The sequence below is a fragment of the Hippopotamus amphibius genome, chromosome 1, assembly GCF_030028045.1.
Source record: "Hippopotamus amphibius kiboko isolate mHipAmp2 chromosome 1, mHipAmp2.hap2, whole genome shotgun sequence".
NCBI lineage: Eukaryota > Metazoa > Chordata > Mammalia > Artiodactyla > Hippopotamidae > Hippopotamus > Hippopotamus amphibius.
The window spans coordinates 3,900,561-3,923,252 of NC_080186.1; the positions used below are offsets into that span (position 1 = coordinate 3,900,561).

Here is a 22,692-nt window from a genome sequence, read left to right on the forward strand (position 1 = left end):
CAGAAAGTCTAAAACATTTACGATCTGGCCCTTAACAGAAATCAGCTTGCCAACCCCTGGTCTAATGGAACAAACAAGAGAGTCCAGATTTACACCCAAGTAATAAAAAAAAAAAAATTTTGGTGTATGATGTGTGGCTCTCAAGTCACTGGGGAAAAAGATGAACTTTTTAATAAATAGTACTGGGTCAACCGGGTAGACATTTGGAAAAAGATAAAACTGATCGTATCTGCTATAACGCAGCAGGATAAACTACATATAGATCAGAAATCTAAATGTAAAAAATGAAACCTCCAAGTCCTAGAAGAAAACATGCACAAATCTCTAGCTGAGCTATAGGAGGAGAAAGACTTTGCGTCTATGACTCAAGAATCTAGAAGCAGTAAAAGACTGACACGTTAGATTACATCAGAGTAACACCTTTACAGAGCAACCCACCATAAGCAAAGCAAAAAGACAAATGACAAAATAGGAAACATATTTGCAGCCTGCATCACGGGCAACAGCTAACCTTCCTCATAGAGTTCCCAAAACAGAGGACAAAAACAGATGAAAAACCTGATAGAGAAATGGAAAAAGACATGAATAGAAGTTTGCAGATGACAACAAAAGATGCTCACCTTCACTCACTATAAGAGAAACGCACATTAAAACTTCACTAAGATCCATCTCACTTCAATCAGGATGTGGGGGAGGCCGAAAGGTCACAGGCTAACAGAGAGGAGGTGGGGACGTCTATCAACACCACTGCAGTCTTCCATCCTATAAACCCCCTGCCAGCAATCTGCCCTAAAGCACACCTCCACGCAACAGAATACTCCCGAAACACAAGGTTACTCACTGCTGCATTATCTGAAACAGCAGAACCCTGGAAAGACCCAAACCTCCATCAGGAGGATGAGTGTTGAATAAAGCACAGAACACGCACCCAATGCCGCACGATGTAGCTGTGAAAGCAAGGCAGATGGTTTCCACGTGGAGGGGAACTCAGGAGGGCAAGTGAGTTGAAAAAAGCACAGTGAAAAAGTGTATTTGGTATGCTACCTACTGAATAAGAAAAAAGGGAAAATAAAAATGTAAGTATTTGCTTACACCAGAAACTAGAAACCTGGTTACCCCCAGGAGGCTGAGCAGGTGGGGACTGTCCAGAGGGTTGAGGGTCCAAGGGAGCCTTGAGTGCATATTCAACTACGGTTTTACATTTTGAGTCACGTAAATATTCCAACAAATTAAATCAACAAGGAAAGAAAGAAAACCTAAAATTGAAAACAAATTGAAGCAAACAAATCTAATTGAACATCAAATAGGCAACGTAACTCCACAGAGAAAAGAGTGAACTCAAGGGCTTTTGGCCACACTCACACACTCTATGTGCTCGGTGGGACACGGCCCAAGACCAGAAGAACACAAAGGAATCTGAACTCTCATCTGCCCTATACCGTCAGCATTCACATTAGCGGTGTAAATTAGAAGGGAAAGTAAATGAGTAAATATATTATCAGGAATAACGATTTTCAGTTTAAGAGGGAAGGGATACAAATAAAATATTTTAAGGAAAACACTCTAAATCTGAATTAGGAATATCCAGGTGAACTCATGTTTTAATATATATGCCCTAGCTCTGCCCAGGGAAAGGCCTAGAAGCAGTGAGACAGACCCAGATCAAAAGCACCCAGGGGACTTCCCTGGCTGCCCAGTGGTTAGGACACCATTCTTCCACTGCAGGGGGTGTGGGTTTGATCCCTGGTTGGGGAACTAGGATCCCGCATGCCATGCAGCACAGGCAAAAATTTAAAAGACACAAAAAAAACAAAAAACAGCGCCCAGATGGTGATCTCTTGAAAGCACTCCCAGTGGGGGGCCAGGCTCCTGGGAGAAACATGTGACCTGGGTCTGAGGCAGAAAAAGCCCAAGGTGAGCCTGGACACCTTTGCTCCAGAAAGCGAGGCCCTGCACACAGTCCAACCAGAGCCTGCCCACAGACTCGGCCCAACCCGAAGGGCTACCGCTGGCCAGACTGGGGGGGAGGGTTAGCACATCAAAAAGTAGTAATAATGGATAAATAAAAATCCAAGAGATCAGAGTCACACTCCAAAGATGAAACAAAGAGCCAGACGTACAAAACCTCAACTGTCACTATTGTAGTAACTATTATAGTAGTTCTTACTCTGAAAATTGGAAATTAAAGGGCAAGTATTAAATATTTGTTCTGCCTTTTTTGGAGGACATATATGTAGTTCACCCCTCGTTGATGAAAGAAAGCCTCTTTGCATAGAAGAATGTCAGCTCACAAATGGAGACCAAATGACAGCATTAGAAGAATTACCATTTTGAAAGCTCTGTGTAAACAGCTGATCCAGGCAAAGTGCTGCCGAGCAGTTAGGACAGCAGGTGAAGGGCTGGTGGGGTCGCATATTCACACGAAGCCCCAAGAAGCCTTCCAAGGGGGAAGCGCCTTCCTCTTCCCACTGGAGACGCCTGGGGCAGGTGCCCAGCCAAGCGCTCGCACGAGCGCCCCCACGGTGACACCGCCTGACCTCGGCGCCTCCGACGGGACACACCCCAGCACGCAGCCTTGACAATGAAGTGTTCACGCCAAAATCCAAAGGAGACCAAGCCCTCAGCCTCCCACCAGTGGATGAGAACCACTGGGGATGAGAAAGGCCGACAACCAGGTGAGGCAGCAATCGGACACACAGGCGACATGGGGCCTCCTACAACTCACCTGGTCTCTTCAAAGGCACCGCCACTGGACGAAGAATGCAGGAGACAAGTCTCGACGGAAAGAGACTATAGAGATGATCCCAAATAACACCTGACCTGGACTGGGTGTCAGGGCAAAACACAGCTATAACGGACACGTGAGGGGAAAGGGGAAAATTCGACTATGAAATTCTTACGGTCTTAAGTATGATCGCAGAATTGTGTGTATGGAAAAGGACGTCCTTATTTTCAAGTAATCTATGTTGCTACATTTAGAGGTAAAGTGTCACCAGGTCTGCATTTTACTTTCAAGTGATCTCGAGGGGGAGGGGAAAGATGAACAAAGAGAGAAAGCAAGTGCTCCCAAATGCACCGCCACAACCTCTGCAGTGGGGGACACGGGATCAGGGTGCTTGGAGGAGGCACGGGAGAGACAAGATCCAGTGAGAAAGAGGTGAGCAAGGCGGTGCTAGAGGCTCCAGACCGGGACCTGGTCTGGTGGGAGATGCCCCCTTGGCCGGGATCATCCAGGGGTGGGAAGATGGATGAGAATTCTTTAGGACACTGGGTGCTTTCGGCTGTCCCAGACTCCAGCTCTCACACTAGGGAAGACCCCGCTAGACATAACACCTAGAGACACATGTTAGAAAAACGACAGTCCAGGCGAGAAAGCAAGGGAGCTAACAAGGAAGGACGGCCCCGCGCATGTGCTATAGAAGCACGAGGACTGACACAAGCAGACAAAATGGCCACAAACTCGGGGAACCTTCCTGAAAGGAGCAGGGGCAGTCATAAGCAAGGAAACTCCAGCGGCACATCTCACTGCTGAAGAAAAAGAGGAAGCAAAAGAAGTTGTACTCACAGCGTCGAACGCATAGTGTGGCAGAGGCAGCCTCCAGGCCCACAGGCTACAGGTCCCAGAAGCTGCGGTTTCTCCAGCTGGACCAGATGTGGCAGCCCTTTGGCATGAGCCTGCTGAGGGCTGCCCACAGGGCGTGTGGGGGCCACGTCATGGACTCTGGGCACCAGGACTCAGACCTGGAGGGGAAGCGGTGACCTTCCACGAGAACTGGTGGTCAGGGCGGAAGAGACTGGAAACGTCCAGACTTTACAGGAGACAACGATGTCTCAAATGCCACTTTCCATGAGTGGGTCCAGCCACCAAGAAAGGGCAATCGTCCCTCCGTGAAAGACACCATTAAGAGGATGAAAAAGATAAGCCACAAGCTGGGAGAAAATAGTTGCAAAACACATATATGGTAAAGGACTTGTGTCTAAAACACACAGAGAACTCTTGAACAACAAATAAGAAAACAATCCAATTTAAAAATGCTCTAAAGATCTGAACAGACATCTCACCAAAGAAGGCATACAGATAGCAAATAAGCAGATGGAAAGATGCACCGCATCGTCATTAGGGAACTGTAAACTAAAACAAGGAGCTACCGCTACACACCTACTTGGATGGCCCAAATCCAGGACCCTGATGACACCAAATGCTGGTGAGGATGTGGAGAAACAGGAACCCTCATTCACTGCTGGAGGGAGTGCAAAACGGTGCAGCCACTTTGGAAGACAGTTGGGCAGTTTCTCTCAAAACTTAACATACTTTTACTATACGATCCAGCAATTGGGCTCCTAGGTGTTTACCCAAATGAGCTGAAAATATTTGTCCACACAAAATCCTGAACAACAACCTGGAAGCAACCAAGATGCCCTTCGGCAGATGAATGGATAGATAAACTGAGGTGCATCCACTCAGTGCCAAAAATAAATGTGCTATCAAGCCAGGAAAAGACATGGAGGAATCTTAGATGCATATTTTCAGTGAAAGAAACCAATCTGAAAAAGCATACACTATACAATTTCAACTGTGTGGCATCCTGGAAAAGGTGAAACTATGGAGACAGTAAAAAGATCAGTAGCAGACAGGGTAGAGCACAGGGGATATTTAGGGCAGTGCAATTCTGACTGATACTGTAACAGTGGATACATGATGTTATACATTTATCCAAATCCACAGAATGTACAACACCGAGAGTAAACCTTAATGTAAACTGTGAGTTTCAGTTAATAACAGTGTATCCGTGTTGCTTCAGCAATTGTAACAAAGGTACTACATGAATGTAAGATGTTGCTGATGCAGGAGGGTGGGGACAGGGAGTACATGGGAACTCCTGACTATCTGCTCAATTTCCCAATGAATCTAAAAGGGCTCTAACAAATAACATCTAATCATCTTTTAAGATTCATGGAAAGGTGCACTTTGTTGTCTGCATGTTGTATTTCCTCAACAAAAGAAAACATGTCTTAAGTGAGGCCCATGAAGGACTCGGTGCTGAACCAATGCAACTTCTGAGGCCTTGAGGGGCCCGCTACATCCAGAGAGGACCCCCCAGGTTTGAGCTGCTGAAGGAAGCCCAGATCGGCCCAGTTAGAGATGGCTTTAGCCAAGATTCAGCTGTGTAAGAAATTGTAAAGCCTTTTTGGACTTTAACTTAAGAATTTTGGACTTTGAATTTTAATTAGCTATGACAAGAAAATTTGATTTTGGAGTTTAATTTCTTTCGACTTCCACTTGCAGAGAAATTTAACTTTTGGACTAATTTCTCTCCAGGCAGTTCATAATGGAAAGAGGTTTACAGTCAAATCAGCAGCGCCTCTTGTGGTTGGCCTTTCTTATTATCTTCACACTATCACTTAACCTCGCGGCAGAACCTCTGATGAGCTACACTGGAGCGAGTGACTGCAGAGCATTTAGAACGGGAAACAGAACAGGGAATGAATTCTCAGCACTGGGCGCAAAGAAGCCCTGAAATCCGTGCATTATTTCAGAGCCTTCGGACATAAGCTAAACCACCCACTGCTAGTGCCGGAGGGACCAGCAAAGGAAAGACGGTTCGTTTGGGAGAAGTGGTCCCAGAAGGCTGGGAAACCTCCCCAGTGGTGACTGGTCCCCTCCCCCAAGGCGGGCCACACCCCCGCTGGCCATAAACTCAGAGGTTAAGCCCAGGAAAGTTGCAGGAGCACATCTCCCCCAGCCCCACCTCCGTGCCCACCTGGGGACGCCGGTGCCCACCCACTGCCCAGCACGCTCTTCCCAGGGCACGAGCAGCTCATCGCCTGGTGGGTTTGGGGGAAGGAACAGAGCCCGAGCTGCTCGCCCCTTCCCCTGTCTCTTCTTCTCAGATCTGTCTGCAGGAAGAGAGGATGATGGGGGTCCACAGGCCAGCGGGCGCAGCAGCTCTGCCCCAGGTTCAAGGCTGAGTGTAGCTGCCCAACCCGACCTCTGCCTGTCGCTCACCTGATGGGGGCCCAGCAAGCACAACGGGCTCTCACGACGGCTCTGACTCTCCCCACTGATGGTGACCTTGGACAAGGGAACCGCACATCACCTGCTGTCCCCGTGACCCCTCGCACCCAACAATTTGGCCAACCCCTTTCACTATTTCTTTGTTTTCTAAGCATTTATGCTCATTTTTTAATTTCTTTCCTACTACCTTTATTGGGTTTGTTCTGTTTTTCTTTTCACCAAACTTCTTGAGCTGAACAATTAGGTTAGCATGTTGAAAGATACTTTCTTCTCTCCCAATATAAGCATTTAAAGCTGCAAGTTTCCCTGTAATTACCATTTTACTTGTTAGTTTTTTTAATTAATTTTTATTGGAGTATAGTTGGTTTACAACTTTCTGTGAGTTTATACTGCACGGCAAAGTGAATCAGCTATACATATACATATATTCCCTCTTTTTTAGATTCCCTTCCCGTTTAGGTCACCACAGAGTACTGAGTAGAGTTCCCTGAGCTACACAGTAGGTTCTCATTGGTTACCTATTTTATACATACTATCAATAGTGTATATATGTCAATCGCCCAATTCCTCTCACACCCCCCTTCCCCCTTGGTATCCGTATGTTTGTTCTCTATGTCTGTGTCTCTATTTCTGCTTTGTAAGTAAGATCACCTATACCATTTTTCTAGATTTCGCATATATGCATTAATATATTTGTTTTTCTCTTTCTGACTTACTTCACTCTATATGACAGTCTCTAGGTCATCCACGTCTCTACAAATGACCCAATTTCATTCCTTTTTATGGCTGAGGCCACTTTACTTAGATTTCATATGCAATATTATTTTGTCATTCAGTTTTAGGTAGCCATTTCTATATTGATTTCTTCACTTACCTAGGGAAAATGAGAAATATGTTTTAAAATTCAAAAAAAATTCAGCAGTTTGGAACCTTCAGGGTGGAGGCAGTGAATGATTTCTGACCTTGAGGTATCATGGTCAAAGAATGCTGCAAAATTAGATTAGATACAGGGTCTCTTGGTATACGGCCATAACTGCTTGGTGGCCTAAGATATATACATGCATACCTGAATAATGAGTTTTTATAAGTTTCAAACTGAACTTGAAAATAATGCATATTCTCTAAAGTGGTTGTAGAGGTTCTATAAAATCATCTCTTTAAATTGTATTTTATGATATCCTCATTAATTTTTTCTGCTTGATCAATCAATTTACTGACAGAAGTGCGTCAAAACCTCCTATGATTGTAGGCTTGTCAGTTTCTCCTCATAAAGTCTCTCAATTTGTCCTTTATCTTTGGAGGCGTGTTTGTTAGATGTTCACAGGCTAGAATCGTCTTTTCCTAGTGAACAATTCTCTTAATTATTATTTAATGGGCTTCTCGGTCCCCAGCAATGCACTTGCCTTTTGTCACTTTTGTCTGATGTTAATGTTGTTAACCTACTTGCATTTAATATTTTAACACATCTTTTTCCACCTGTTACTTTCTACTCAAGAGGCCATGGTGGTCCCGACCCCTGGTACATCCCTTACAAGCCGTGTGACTGGCCAAAGACAGGACAACTGGTCACCAAAAACAACAACATATTTGCTATGTTTCAATCCACTGCAGTTTAAATCCATTAGTTGACAATGATACCAGAAAAAAAAAAAAAAAAAGCCATCGGGATGCTGGGAAGTGAAGGATGCTGGGAACTGTCTCACTGTTTTAAAAAGTAGTAAACAACAGAGAAGAAAACCAAGCATTATTCTGCCTTCTCTATACGAATTGCACCTCAAGGGAACCAAATAGCTGATGAGGAGACGTTTCTTTTTAAGGCAGCATTCCAAGAGTAGAATACCACCACCACGCAGCCTTGCATGAAGTGATCAGTCCACAGTCATCAGTCTGCATGTCCCCTGACAGGGCATAAGATGCACCCAGGCTGGGACACACCACCAGCAACAGACTCCTTGCCCCAAACAAAAAGGGTGCCTCTGCTCATACGTCTAGATCTAACTCCAATTTACAGGGAAAACAGGGAATAGACACCATCGTAGATGCTACCACAGGGCTGCAAAACCAAAGTGCAGACTCTGGGAGGCTCTAGGAGACCAGCAACGTGGAGATGTCAACAGATAAAGTGAAGACACAGAGGCAGCACGGTGATGGCAGCTACAGCAGAAAGAGACTCGAGAGTTGCACCACCCCCACATGTGGACCGCACTGAGAGCTGATGTGAGCAAACTATTAAAAAATTTTGTGACGTTATTGAGGAAATGTTAACATTGGCTAGATATTTGTTAACACTCATAATTATTATTAATTTTTAAATGGGGTGATATTATTGAGTTTATGTTTTACAAAAAAAAAAAAGACCTTACTTTTTTAGATAAACATAAGAAAATATCTACAGATGAAATTGTATAACGTCTGGAATTTGCATCAGGTAGCCCTGGGTGGGGATGTCGCCGACATTCGTCGAGGCTGAGTGGCGGGGGCACTCCTGAGTCATTACACTATTCTCCCAGATTCTGAATGTGCTTGAAGTTCTTCATCGTTCAACATTTTTTAAATAATAAAACTCACAGACAAAGCTTGGCACTGGATTTCACGTCGGCCGGGTGCCCAGCACTCACCCGCATCAAAGGAGCCGTCCCTGTGAATCAGGGCAAGGATGTGCGACAGGGAGGCCGAGCTGGTCCTCCCGGCCTCGTCCAGCTCGACCAGCTGTAGCCGCGGCGTTGTCTCGGGGGGGAAGCGGTAGAACTGGAAGGTGAAGTACACAGTCTGCGGCCACGGCGCGGCCTGGTCGTCCTGGGACAACCTGGATCCAATGACAGCTCCGAGTCAATCAAGTGTCTGGGGTGGAGCAGCAGGCTCTCATCACACACTCGCCCAGGGAGACAGCCGGTGAGAGGCCGCCTCCGTCACCCACACCAGCAGCCCCGCCGGGACCTGGGGCAGCCCGCCGGGCATCCCCCCACTTCAGGCGTGGCTGGAGAGCCCTGCTCTGGGAGCCACACCAGCACCCGAGGACAGGGTGACAGGCTGTCCACGTTGTAGCTAAGGACCACAGGAGATCGGTCAAAGCTGGTTTTACAGCATTTGGAAATGGCTGTGGGTGGGTCCCAGCCAAACTAAAAGAAAGACAGAGGGCGTTCCGTAATCCAGTAAGACCTGATCATAGACCTCTGCCAGGACCACACAGAAGTTCTTCCTCAACACGAGAAGTGCAAAAGCCAGAAAAAGAGTAACAGAGTTTACCTGCTAAAGGCAAGAAACTGCAGCACTATCTCACTGCTTTGCAGACAGTCTGATTCTTCCTTCTGAGGGCTGAAGTTCACGGGATCTGCAGGATTCACGGCCTCGGCTGGTTGCTTGTTGGCATCCAGAATCTCCGGAAAGCCGGCGGACTGCAGCAGCGCCAGGGAGGCCCGTGACAGCTTCCCTCCAGAGCTGGAACAGAAGCCTCCTGAGCCAGCCTCCAGGAAAGGGCCGGCCGAGAGGCGGGACCCGGAAAGCCACCTCTCTAGGACAGCCTGTTGTTCAGGGAGTCACAGGGCCTTGATCGCCAGCACCTGCCCGGGGCCCTCCCAGACCCGCCCCTCACCTCCTGGTCTGGGCCCCAACGACGATCGGGGCGTGCACAGGCGTGAAAGGCAGTTCCTGCAACTGGTCAGCAGCAGATGTCCCCAGGACCAAGGACGTCTGGCTCAGGTCAGCTTCCAGGTGAGAGATCCTGCCCTCCAAGGGGAACCCCTGCCGAACACAATGGGACCCCAGGTGAGGCCAACAAGGATCCCAACCCGTCAGCGAGGATGCTTGGACGAGGGGCTCATGATGGACTGCCTCTGTCACGTTGCAAGTGAAGACACAGGAGCCTCAGCTGCATTGCAATCTCAGGTAGGCGATGAAAAATTTTAGTATAAGTATACCCCATGCAATATCTGGGACACACTTAAACTAAAAAGTATTGTTTCTCTGAAATTCAAGTTCACCTGGGCATCCTGTATTTTATGTGCGTCGAAAGGCAACAAGGAAGGAATCATCAGTTTTTTGGACAGGTCAGTAGCACAGGAGATATCTGATGCCTGAGAAGGCACATCAACATCAAAACAATGTCTGTGGAACAGAGAGATGAAACCGTCTCCAACGACGCAAGACTGTGGGACAGAGGCCCCGAGCATGTGCAGACATGTCCCTGTCCCCACGTCACCGAATGCTCTAGGCTTTCACCTGCATCCGCCTCCCACCTCCGTCTAAAGCGAGAGCTTGATGGGGCCCAGGACACTATCTCTCAAGCTGGCTTCCCAAGCTTCCTGTTCCGTTCAGAAGGAGCCCCACGTGACCGGGGCAAGGAATACGGGGCTCTGGTGCCAGGAACAGAAGAGAGGCAGGCTCTTCACAACTACACAAGCCCAGAGATATTTTAGAATCAGGAATTTCACCATCAGGGTTTTCAAGGAAGTGATTCCCTAGAGCCATTTTCCTTGACAGACTTCCAGGGCAAGACTGAAGTCTGCAGGTGAACCAGCAAAACCTACATGAGCTCCCCAAGGTCGGTGGAAGGAAACAGGCCTATTACGTTAGCCCATGAGCCTACTGGAGTCTGGGATAGTGGGCTTCACGAACGCTCCTCCAGCGGCAAGGCGAGCGTCCTGCAGGGGGAGCTGACAGCTTGGACCAGCCCCTACGTACATCTCCAGCGAAACTTCCCTTTTTTTTTCTCATGTTCAGAGAGCTAAGGGCGCTTTTCCTTTATCTTCTCAGGTAGAACAAAGCCTAAATCAAGCCCTATGGCAGGAAAAGCTCTCAGACCAAATGCCCCTTGGTCACCAAGACGGATGGTGGCAAACAGCTGAAGCTGGAAGGGTGCAATGCCCGGCCCGGTCCTACCCCCTATCACAGAGAATCCGCGAGGTCGGCGTCACCTCGCCAAGGACCAGGGCAGCTCAGAACGTCAGGCACCTCCACCGAAGCCAGGAGTTTGGAGCCATTCCCCCGGAAGAAGGCGGGGCGGGAGGAGGGGCGGGCTACTTACCCCCAGGGCTGGGGCCAGGGCCGGGGAGAGCTTGGGGCTCCCTGGTGGCTGCGAGGAGGGTCTGGCCGAGCGGGAACGGCGCTGAGCCGGGGACTGTGGGGAAGCCGCCAGCTGGGAAAGCGACAGCTGAAGGGAAGAAAGCTTGGGTAAGATGACCAAACGCACCCCAATCATGTCACAAAGCCCCTCCCGCCCCCTTGGGAAGGAAGGAGGACTCTGGATGCGGCCGCAGGAGGCACGAGGTCTGGAATCTCCTGGGAGCTGGCACTGCATCTAACTGCTTCTTTTCTAACTACTGAGAGGTGCGATTCTGTGGTCTCCCCTGCAGTGTAACATCTGAATAAAAAGGTCATTAACAAGGAAAAGCAAGTGAACAAGGGGACACAGCCAGGGAAGCCGGCTTCTCTGCCTCTCGGACCGCAAGGCCGGCTGCTCTCTGAACCTCTCTGGATTTCACCTCCATCCCTGGACTGAACTTCTCCACGACCCCTTCCGATTCTAACCACCTGTGTTCCTACGACATGAACCTGCCTGTTAAGGCAACGACAATGACGGCAGCTGACTGGGCCCGGGAATCCCTGCTCCACCACTTCACTGCCACGTGACGTGGGCAAGTCACGTAACTAACCCGGCTTTGCCTCAGTCTCCTCACCTGTGAACGGGATGTTAACAGCACCTGGCACAGGGCCTGGCATGGTACCCGGCACAGGGTAAGCCTTCTACAAATGTGACAAATACACAGAAAATCAATGCTGCTGTAAAAGGCTGGTGTGGAGAGGTGGAGGGGCCCTCGCTCTCCTGAAGACCCGTCTCACAGATCCTGGTCTCTGTTTATAACATGCACGTTACAGATGGGACGTCTGCCATCAGCAGTGACAGTCAGCCCCGGGTGGGGTGGGGGTGGGCGGTGCTGGTACAGAGAAGGACCCAGCATGTGAAGAGGTGCTGAAGAAACAGGTGAGGGGCGTGTGGCACTGGGGAATCTGGGCAGCATCTTAGGGGCAGAGAAGAATTTGGGGTCTGCTCAGCTCCCCTCAGACCCCACAAGCTTCCATGAGCCTCTCCCGCCCCTGGGAGTGGGAGGTGCTATCCTGTGGCCCCTTAGCACGTAGGGGCAGTGCACGAATCACTGGAGGGAAAACGCTGGGACAGGCCAGCAGGGACCTGGGAGTCTGTCCCCAAACATGTGTCTTCAGGCAAACACAACATTCGCTTCTGATCCATCTTCCAACCAAGCTGCACGGTACACATTAACGCCGCCTCCTGGGGACAGCCTCGGATACTGAATTATTCAGCTTTTCTAGAAAGTCAGTGTCCAGGGTGATGTTGGCAGACAAGGTCATCAGGAGGACAAGCTAACTCTGACCTCATTCAAAACCACGGGGCCAGAGCCAGCCCAGAGCCACAGGTGGACCCACGGCCAGCTCGGGACCCCAGAGGGGCAGCCACACGCTCCCAGCACCGGAGGAGACGTCTGCTCTCTGACAGGCTGGCCAAGGTGCCGGCCTCTGCCGGTGCCGCCCTGTCCCCTCCGGCACCAGCCGCTCGGTGTACCTGCCCGGCTGCTGCCCGGGGAAGCCGTGGCTTCACGGGCACCCTCCCCTAGCAGAGAGGTTGGGAGAGGAGGGGCAAAGAGCACCCCTCAGTGTCTCAGAAGAAAAGCAAAGGCCGCTCAGTCCTGAACGATTCTCGGCCATCAGACATAGCACATCATCTGGAGGGTGGAAACAGGCCTTCGATGGACACTGGCGGGTCATGAACAACCACCAGAAGCCACAGCCCTGACAGTCAGCGCTGGAGCAGCGCATTAGGGACCCACTGTGTAGACAGGCAGGAGGGTAGCTAAGGACACCTGTGCCCCCACACCTGCGGCACCCTTCCCAGCCCACACAAGTAAACAGGACATCAACTCTTCTAAAAGATGCAAAGAGTACCTTCTTGCACCCAGAACCTTTAAATACTTGATTTTGGAATCCTGAAACAGGCCTCTCAGGCCTGGACTTACCCCTGGTCCCACGGGCGAGTCCTGAAGGGCAGCAAGTCCCTGGGATGGCGATGCTGGTGGACCTGGGAGGAAGCACAGGGGGACAGGGAGGGGCCCGTCAGCCTGGGTTTGGCAAGGGTACCCCGAGCCCGGCTCAGGCAGGCCTGGCGTGCGTCTCCCCTCGAAGGCAACTGGTGCTTGGGGTTGGGCAGCGGCCGCCAGGCAGCCCCAGCGCTTGGCAAGCCGACCCCGGGCCTGGTCCACAGTCACCGCCTGCATGATGGACCCCGAGCTCGCTCCCCACTCCCTCGGCCTCTCCCTCCCTGCTGTGTGGCTCACTCCGCACGCACCCGGGGAGACGTGAGGCTGTCAGACACCTGAGGCCCTCGTGCGCTCACCGTGCGGCTCGCCCATCATTTCAGCTGCTCACACACCCCTGCCTTCAGGGGACCGGCTTTGGTGTCTCCTCAGGCCAATGCTTCCCCGGCTGGGGCCCACGTGCTGTTTGTTAAGTAAGAAACATCTAACCTGACATGCACACGGCAGATGTCTCAGCTGGACGCTCCAGCTCTCCCATCACCCACAGCCCCTCCCCTGAGGCCCACGCGCTCTAGGGGCGGGAGTGCAGGCAGGTTCGTACCAGGAAGAGTCGAGGCCAGTCCTCTGTGGGGTCCCTGGAGCGAGGGGCCAAGGGCGCCCCTGCCCTGGGCGATGCAGGCTGCGTCCTGCAGCGCCCGGGATGACCAGCTGCCGAGGGAGCAGCCACCCCCACGGGGCCGTCTCCCCCCGTGCACAGTCCCCGCGCAGCGGCCCAGGGCCGGGCTGGAGTCCTCCCGTGCTGCTGCCGCCCCCACCCCGGCCCCTGCACGCCCGCCCAGGAGCCCAGGCATCGCTCAAGTCCCTGAAACCCAGACGGTCGGCACCAGCTTGGGCGTCTGGGCTCCCCCATCACCTCACCATCATCCCACATGCACGTGCTTCCTCTGTCTTCACCTGCCAATGTCACCATCTCCAGCCAACGGCGGGGCCGCCCACTGACTGGGGCCCATCCTGAAAGGGCCCCTTCCGCCCCCCCGAAGGCCCAGGTGTGACCAGACACCTGTCTGAAGGCAGCCACCGGCTTTCCCTGAGGACCACACCTGCCTCATGCATCTCGGTCCCCATCACAGTGACCCGACTCTGGCCACTGCACATGGACACCACTCCCCGCTGGACTTCAGCACATCCTGGGCCCTGAGAAGTCCTGCCCCCACCGTGTAACTAGCCCTGCCCCTGTCACCCCCGTGTGGCCCTGACCGCCCGCCCTCGCCCCCCGCCCCCCACAGACTCTGCTGTCCAAGTCCCCGCACAGCCAGGTCTGAGCCCTGGAGCAGGCGGCACGAGGAGCAGCTCACCCGACCCTGGGGCCCCCGAGCCCCTGGCACCTGGCATGGGGTGGGCAACACCCAGCACCCACCAACCAGCTGGCAGCACGGGGGCCGCAGATGTTGTACGGTCTGAACAGAGGACGCCTGACACTCCCGGCAGCCCTGGACCCCACCGCAGCGCAGCCTCCAGGCAGGAACCACCCACAGGAAGGCCCCCACCCGGCCCGGCCGTGCCCAGGGCCGATGCCATCAGAGCCCCTTCCCGCCGCCCCGGAGTCCAGCTGGGGAAGGTGCCGCAGGCTGGCCGCAGGCTGCGGGACCCAGGTGATGAGGAATGGGGGCAGGGAAAGCGGGGTGCAGGGCAAGTGGTGCAGAGGGAGGCCCCCACCTCAGCTGGCCCCACCTGAGCCGAGCTCCACATGCTCCAGCCACTGGCCGGCCCAGCTCTTTTCTCAAGGCCAAGTTAACCTGACTCCAAAGAACTCCGCACCCTCCAGCCCAGGGAGCCTCCGGTTCCTGAAAGGAGCTCCCCTCGGAGGGAGTTAGCAAATCACCGCGCAAACCTCGCTTCCCAGCAGGTAGCTCATCTCCTGGGAAGCAAGACGCAGGCGAGGATTCTGCCCGGGCCCCGCTGTCCCTGAAACCCCGTGTCTCTCCCCAGACAACTCCAGGCTCCCTGCAGCCACGCACCAACCCCCCCACCCCGAAACAGTCTAGAAGAGGAAACAGAAGAGCAACACGCTGGGTTCTCCCTTGCTCCACCCTAAACGGAGACCCTGAAAACTCCACGGGCCGATTTTGGCAACGAGGAAAAACCTGCAGGACATGGCCCCATTTTCCTCTGCTCGGAGAAGCCTGGCGCCCAGGAGCTGGGCCCGCGTGTCCTCTGCTTGAGGAAGATCTGAGTCCTGGGGAAAACCAAACCCTCCAAGCCTGTTAAACTTCTCCCATGCACTTGTCTCCCCACACTCTCTACTCTGGGTACCGCGTGGTGTTTTCCAGGTGGTTCTTTACATCGTGACCCGTGTGATCGTATCCTCCTCAACAATCAACAGCACAAAACAGGCTCAGGCAGCGGGTGACAGCGAGGCCTGCTGGGGGTCCCAGGGCCCAAGGCCACACCCCGCAGTGAGGCACGGGCTGAGAGGAAATACAGCAGACCACAAAATAACTTGGTTTCAAACCTCTATGCTTCAATGTTCCACGTGGTGCCTGCTGGTTGAGCTGCTTCTCAAACTACACAATCTAACAGTCTCGCCCGGACAGCACGGTGTCCTCCAGGGGCGGCCGTGTCATTCCTCCAAGTCTCCCAAAACCCAGGGGGGGGTTCTGATTCTGCCCCTGAGCACGACCAGGCTGAGAGCTACTGGGGCCGGCAAAACCGAACCATGGGGCCGCTCACGTGTGTGCAAAGGCCACGTGTGCAGTGACATCTGCGGCATGTGCACGAGGACACGTGCCCAAGAACCTCGCGGCAGCACTGCTGAAAACAGCAAACCATCAGAATGGCCCACGTGCTCCTGAAAGTGGAAGCCCTGAAATAAGAGCGGGTCCATCCGTGTGTGGAGCCTGGAAGCACTTATAAGGCGGAGGGGGTGGATGGGTGGGTCCTGACGTGGGACGTTGCCAAGACAAGTTACAGAGCGGAAACGAGTCACCAAGCAACCTGCATAACGGAATCCCATCTCTGTTAAAGGAAAAGAAAGAAAACGACACGTGGATGAAGGTACGTGGGTAAGTTCAATGAGATTCGCGGAACGGGAGGAGCAGTGAGGGGCTAGGACCTCACCCTCCAGACACGGGAGTAAGCGTGTATTTCTGCACCACCTGTGGAATTTAAATCCTTCAGTTCTAGTTTACTGATCATCCTTAGGTGCGTCTCTCCAGGTCCAGTCGGAGCCTGACGATGCTCCTGGCTGAACCAACAGCCCCAGGCGGCCCATCACAGAGGATGAGTCCACGGCAGGAGACGCTGGCGGGTCCCCAGACGGAGTCCTCCTGTCACCCCGCAGGGAGTAAACCCGTGTCTGGCCGCAGCGCACGGGGCTCTGGCTTCAGATAAATCACCTGGACACTAAAAGAAGAACACAGAGACCCAGACGACAGCCCGGCCAGGCGCTCTGGGCAGCTCAGGGACCCCTCAGCCTCAGAAGGGACTGAGTGCGCACTCTGCACGCCCCCGAGCCAACAGGATGTGACAGGACCACACAGAGTGCTTGACACGGGAGAAGCTCACGCTCGCAGCTGCAGCCCTGCGCCCCCGGCTGAAGGTGGGTTTCCCTGACACCCTGTGACTCCCTGATCAGCCTCCACTTGCTGAAACGTGCTGTCGACAGAAGCTCAAGTGTCCAGTCCTCTCTCTTCAGCTCCGCTCCTAGAGGCCCGAATGCTCTACAAGAGACTAAAAGGCCAGGAGGGGGCCCAGGGTCTGCCCCAAACCTGGGCTGTCCGCGTCCCGCCGGGTCACACACCTGCACCCCGCGTGTCTCTGCATTCACCCTAGTGGGGGACAGGGTGCAGACCACGCGGATCTGATGCCCCCTCCACACTCCAGGGCAAGGGGGGCTACTTTTCAGGTCAGCACTTCTCAGACGGCACCTGTGGCCAGTTGAGTGGGCAAGCGGCACAGAAAGACAGGAAGCAACGACACAGACACGTGAGCGCTCAGGCAGCAGGCTTGGCGGCCTCGGGGCCTTGCCACTGTCCTTCCCGGGGAGGCTGGTGCGGTCCCCACGCACAACCACCAACCAGGAGCCAGCCCAGCATGAGAGGCAGCCTTGGAGCCTTCTACCCCACGGTGCGAGCTGCCTTCCAGAGAACGCTTTGGCCTGAACGTAGCTGTGCATTCTGGGGGACCGCAGAACGAGAACCAGCTGGCAGGGCCTGATGAGGGGATTCATGGAGGAAAATGCTGCCCTGTGCACAGACCTGCTTGTGCTCAGCTGAAGGGAGAGGCGCCTGTTGCTTAGCAACCGCAGCAGCTCAGGGCCAGGCAGGGAGGGGCCAGGCAGGAGGGCGGGGGTCTGGGGATGTTGCAGGATGGGGCCAACGGCTAGCCCCAAGGGCAGGGAGAAGGAAGGGGTTATCAGAGCCAAAGACACAGTCGCTGTGATTTAAGTAAACATTGTGAAAAACAGTGTTCCCTGTCAGACCTTGAAAATAAAGGATTACTCAGCATTTAGTGGTACCCCAGACACTAAGAATTCATGAAGCTGACCCATTTGAAAGGCCCTTATTTCTAATTATTTGGCTTAAAAAGTCATTCCCCCGAAGACTCTGATCACAGGAATGGAGGAAGAGAACAAAATCTAGGAAGAGGAAAAGGGATGCTTGTTGATGCGGCGGGCCTGGTCTCAGTGCTGAAGGAATCCAGAGGTGCCCTGTCTGGGTGAATCAGGCCCAGGAGGGGCGGGGAGTGTGAGACGTGCCCAGAGCCCTCAGCTGGGGTCACCTTCGAGGACCAGGCTCAGACGAGGATCTCCCTCCTGGAAGTCTCGGCTCGGAACTCCGGCAGAAGGCGCTTTTGGATTCCCGGCCGCTACCTTCCGTCCCCTGCTGGACATCTTCCACCGTCCCCACTGCCGAGTGATTCCCTGGGTGACACAACTCGGGGCACGCGAGCTGCCTGTCAAGGGGACGCTCTCGAGGGTGTTGCCAGCACAAAAGCTCACAACCACATCAAGCATCTAACTCAATATGTTCTGGGAGACACCACGAGTACATATTTTCAATGACCCCTCCTACCTGGCTGCTTTTATATCTATTAAGCAAACACGCCGAAATTCTGATGCCACCAGAACGTTCAAAAGCAAAATATGGGTCAGGGAAATGCCAAGCTCCAAAACCTGGAGACAGAGGGCACCCTAGCGGCTCCACGCACACCCTCTCGTGGAGGGTGATGAATGGACCTCTGCTCCCCGGTAATTCTGCAGAAAAAATAAAAAGGATAATTCACAATAGAAGCCAAAGCAGCTCACTTAAAGTGACAGCCGCATATCATTAAGATCTCCAAAGGAGCCATATAAGCTGGTGAAATATCGAAGCAGGAAAAGTTTCCATCATAAGCTAAACACCAGCGGATATTCAAGTCTCTTATATTAGGTCTTGGGAGGCAATGTTTTCAAATGCTTGGAACCCGGGGTGAAGGCGGTCACATGAATGCGATGTGAACGCAGTGATAAATCCAAATTAAATAAACTAAATGGAAGCAGGCTCCATCCATGCAGAGCTGCTGGTCCCCAGAAGGGAGCCGACAACCAGAGGATGCTGCCACAGCTCACCTGCACCAGAGCTCCACTCCTGAGCCGACCAGCAGCCGAAGTACTGGCTCCTGTCTGCCAAGGACACAGCGATAAATCTCCCAGTAAAGATCTCAAAGGGTGTGCACCCAGCAGCTCTGGGTCTCAGGAAGTCACGCTGCAGCTGGGTGAGCCCACACACGGGAGAACAACACCCCCCACCCAGTCTCCCAGAGAGAGGCTCAGCTCAGCGGACGACGGGATCACCTCGAGCCCAAAGCGAGCTGTCTTGTGGGGGAGCCCTCCCTGGGGGGTCCACTGCCCCCTGAACCCCCACAGCGCTCCCTGGAGTCCACACCCTGCTCTGTGCCCAGCAGACCCTCCGGAGGTCAAGACAGTGGGCTTCCAGAGGACAGGCCAGGTCCCACGGCAGTAACTACTGACCTCCCCTCATTCGAAGATGGAGAAATGCAGGAAAAGCTGGTCAAAGCTGGATGCAACTACGCAGTAGACTCAGCTAAATGCAGGGAAAGACCTGGAGGTCAGGCCCTCAACCCACTGGGTGACCACCACCATCCGCCCTCTTCCAAGAGCAGCATGGATGGCTTCCCTTTGGGGAGTCACCCTCCCAGCCCTTAACCCTGAGGTCGGGGGGCTGGCCCAGCCCCACACCAAGAGAGGGTGTGGGACCCAGGATAGATCCCCCCCGCCCCCCATCCCAGTCATTCAGGGTACAGGCAGGTGACCCAGCAGAGGGAGGGGCTCCATCTCAGGTCTCTGACTGGACAACTGAACAAAAGGAGCTCTTCCTGCTGGGATTCCTAGGTCCGAGGATAACCGAGCAGCTCCCGGAGCCACCATGTAGGGAAACCCTGTCGGGCAGGAAGCCAACACGGAGAGCTGGGAGGGTGAGTGGACAGGGGTGTGGGAGACAGACAGACAGACACACCGAGTCTTCGCCACATCACTCAAGAGCCGGATGCAGCCAGGCGTCACATCAGGGCCCTTCCATCACGTGAGCCAATCAATTCCTTCTCTGTTCCAGCTACTTGGATTTGAGTTTCTATCACAGAAGAGTCCTGAGGGACCCATTTCACTACCCACACGTGCTCAGTGCTCTGAGGCACAGAAAGGTGAATCAACACAGTCCCCATGCATGAGATGCTCCTGTGGTTGTCTGCTGTGATGCTGAACAAACACCCGCACCAGGGGTCGCCACCTTCCGGGGCCCCGTAGGGATACTGCGCAGCCCGCGAGCTGCAGGAGGGATGCGGGCCATCTCTGGGCCAGAGCGTCGAGCTGGGGGAACCAGATCCCCTCCTGGCCTTTCTTTGTGCCCCAGGGGGAGGAGGGGGTAGCAACACTCAGAAGACAACTGCCATCTGTGGCCACAATGAGCAGAGCCTCCACGAACCCACGTGGACGTGGAGCGACGGCAGGAAACAAACCTTTCTGTGTTAAACCAGTGAGATTTGGGAATTATGTGTTACCACAGCAAACCTGACTGGTACACCCCAAGAGCAGCAGGGGAAGGAGGAAACAGAAAACAGACACTCACGTAAAATAAAGAGCAGTCTCCACAGAGGCCACAAGATGCTGGACAGGAGGCTCTGCGGGGCGGAGACAGTAAGCCGGGCTTTAGAGACGAGGGCGAGTTCCCACACGAGAGGAAACAAGCGCTTACTGTGCGGGGTTTTTAACGTGGGAACACTTTAAAACACTTCTAGACTCTAGGTAAAAGGAAATGGAAATTGAAATCAACAACTTAGGAAATACGAACACTAAAGACCAAAACTTATGAAACAGAGTCCATGCTGTACTTAGAAGAAAACTGCAGAACCTTAAATGATATTGTTATTAAACAGACAAATGGAAAAACTGCTAAGCATTCAACTTTTTAAAAAAGAGGATGGATTTGATTAAAGCATATAAAGTTAAATTTTCATTACGTTAACTAAAATTAAAGATACAATTAGAAATTTAAAAACTAAAGAACAGGAGAACCAATAAGTAAAGCCAATAGCTAATCCTTTAAAGAGAATTAATGTAGATGAAATGTAGAAACTTTGGATAAGCCTGACCAAGACAGGGGAAGATCCACCAACATATTAGGAATGAGAAAGGAAACCTAATCATATGACACTTTCAAAAAGAAATAACAGGCCCAGAATGGAGTCACCTGTCACTTGCACTAAGCCAACATCACCGAACCGCGGCTCAGTACCTGACCTGACTGTAGTTTCAATATTCCCCAGGAATGTGCTCTTAACTGGCCAGTTTGGAATTTTCTGGTCGGCACCAATGAGGTAACAGCCACGTGGACCCTTTCCATCCCCCAGGGGAAGGAGAGGTAGCCCACGCTTTCGTTAGCCCCTCCCCCTGCATGTAAATGTCTTCCTTTTTGTTCAGCTCCTCTGAAGCCCTTTCTGCTTGCTACATGAGATGCTGCATGATTCATGAATCACTCAGTAAAGCCAATTAGAGCTTTACAATTTACTTGGTTGAACTTTTGCTATTTAACGATACAAATCAGAATATTTACATTAGATACAATTTTATCCCAATATCTTTGTAAACTAAATGAAGTTGACCATTTTTCTAGAGAATATGTATCCCAAAAGTTAACATAAGATGAGATGGAAAACCTAAATAGATCAACAACCATAAAAAGAAATGTAAATGGTTGTCAAAACATCCCTTCAAAAGGTACCAAGTTCCTGATGGTTTTATAGGTAAGTTTTATCAGACCTTCAAGAAACAGGTCCTGCCTTTTGTTTAAACTATTTTAAAGCACAGGAAAAGATGGCAAGCACAAGAAAAGCTTAAAATTTTAAGTGCCAACCTGACTGGATCACAGGGCACCCAGATATTTGGTTAAACATTACTCTGTGTGTGCCTGTGCAGGTGTTTCCATGTGAAATTCTAATCTGAAGAGGTCACTCAGTTTTAAAGCTGTTTGCCCTTCCCAGCGTTGGGGGCGGGGGTGGGGGGGGAGTGGGGATGAGGCCTCATCGAATCCACTGAGGGTCTGAATAAAACAAAAAGGTGGAGGAAGGACCCCTCCTGCCTGACCGCAGAGCTGGGACATAGGTCTCCTGCCCTCGGCTCCCCTGTTCTCAGGCCTTTAGACCCAGATGAAAACTGCGCCACTGGCTGCCCTGGTTCTCAGGCTTTTGAACTCAGGCTGAACTACATCACCTGCTTTCCTGGGTTCCAGCTTGCAGGAAGTAGATCACGGGACTTCTCAGCCTCCATAATCGTGTGATCCAATTTCTCATCATCTCTCTTTTCCTATACTGTATGTATATCTCTGCTTCTCTGCAGAACCCTGACTAAACACTCATTTTACAAATCTAGCATGCTCATAATACCAAAACCTGATAAAGACACAACAAAAAAGAAAGGATCCGTATATAAAATATAACTAATAAGAACCTGCTGTATAGCACAGGGAAACTCTACTCAATACTCTGTAATGGCCTATAAGGGAAAAGAATCTTAAAAAAAAAAAAAAGTGGATATAGGTATATGTATAACTGATTCACTTTGCTCTACAGCAGAAACTAACACAGCATTGTAAATCAACTATATGCCAATAAAAATTTTTTAAAAAATAGAGCCCACTAATATAAACAAATTCAAGTGATAATTCAATAAATAATAAGAATGGTGTCTTAAATCAATGGGGAAAATATTAAGAATTAAATGATATTGGGATAACTGGATAGCCATCTAGAAAAATATAAATTGGATGTAAACTAATATTTTATACAAGAGTAAATTCCAAATGGATCAATGATTTAAATGTACATATAAGAAGGAAGCCCTAAAATTACTAGGAAAAAAACTTGAGAGAATTATTTACAACCATGGAATGTGGAAGACCTTTCTAAATAAAATATGATCTCCTAATGCTTTACAAAAAAAGATTGAAAAAAAATGACTATGAAAATTTTTTTAAACTCCTGGCAAAACCACTACAAGAAAAGTCAAAAGAAAAAGAACAAATTGAGAAAATAAATAAGCAACCTTATTGCAAAGCGCTCATTTAACATAAGAGCTTC

The 22,692-nt window shown here is 51.5% G+C and overlaps 1 protein-coding gene across 2 annotated transcripts in view; it reads right to left on the bottom strand.

The window, feature by feature from the left end:
* The window catches only part of NPHP4 (nephrocystin 4), a 120,699-nt gene that overhangs the window by 28,091 nt on the left and 69,916 nt on the right, over positions 1–22,692 (bottom strand). For both annotated transcript variants that reach the window (XM_057703523.1, XM_057703513.1), the window contains exons 12-16: positions 13,045–13,106; positions 11,040–11,165; positions 9,609–9,757; positions 9,263–9,454; positions 8,635–8,822 (exon numbers count right to left, since the gene is read on the bottom strand). In XM_057703523.1, the coding sequence (XP_057559506.1) occupies positions 8,635–8,822; positions 9,263–9,454; positions 9,609–9,757; positions 11,040–11,165; positions 13,045–13,106 (717 nt within the window). The remainder of the gene's footprint in view (positions 1–8,634; positions 8,823–9,262; positions 9,455–9,608; positions 9,758–11,039; positions 11,166–13,044; positions 13,107–22,692) is intronic.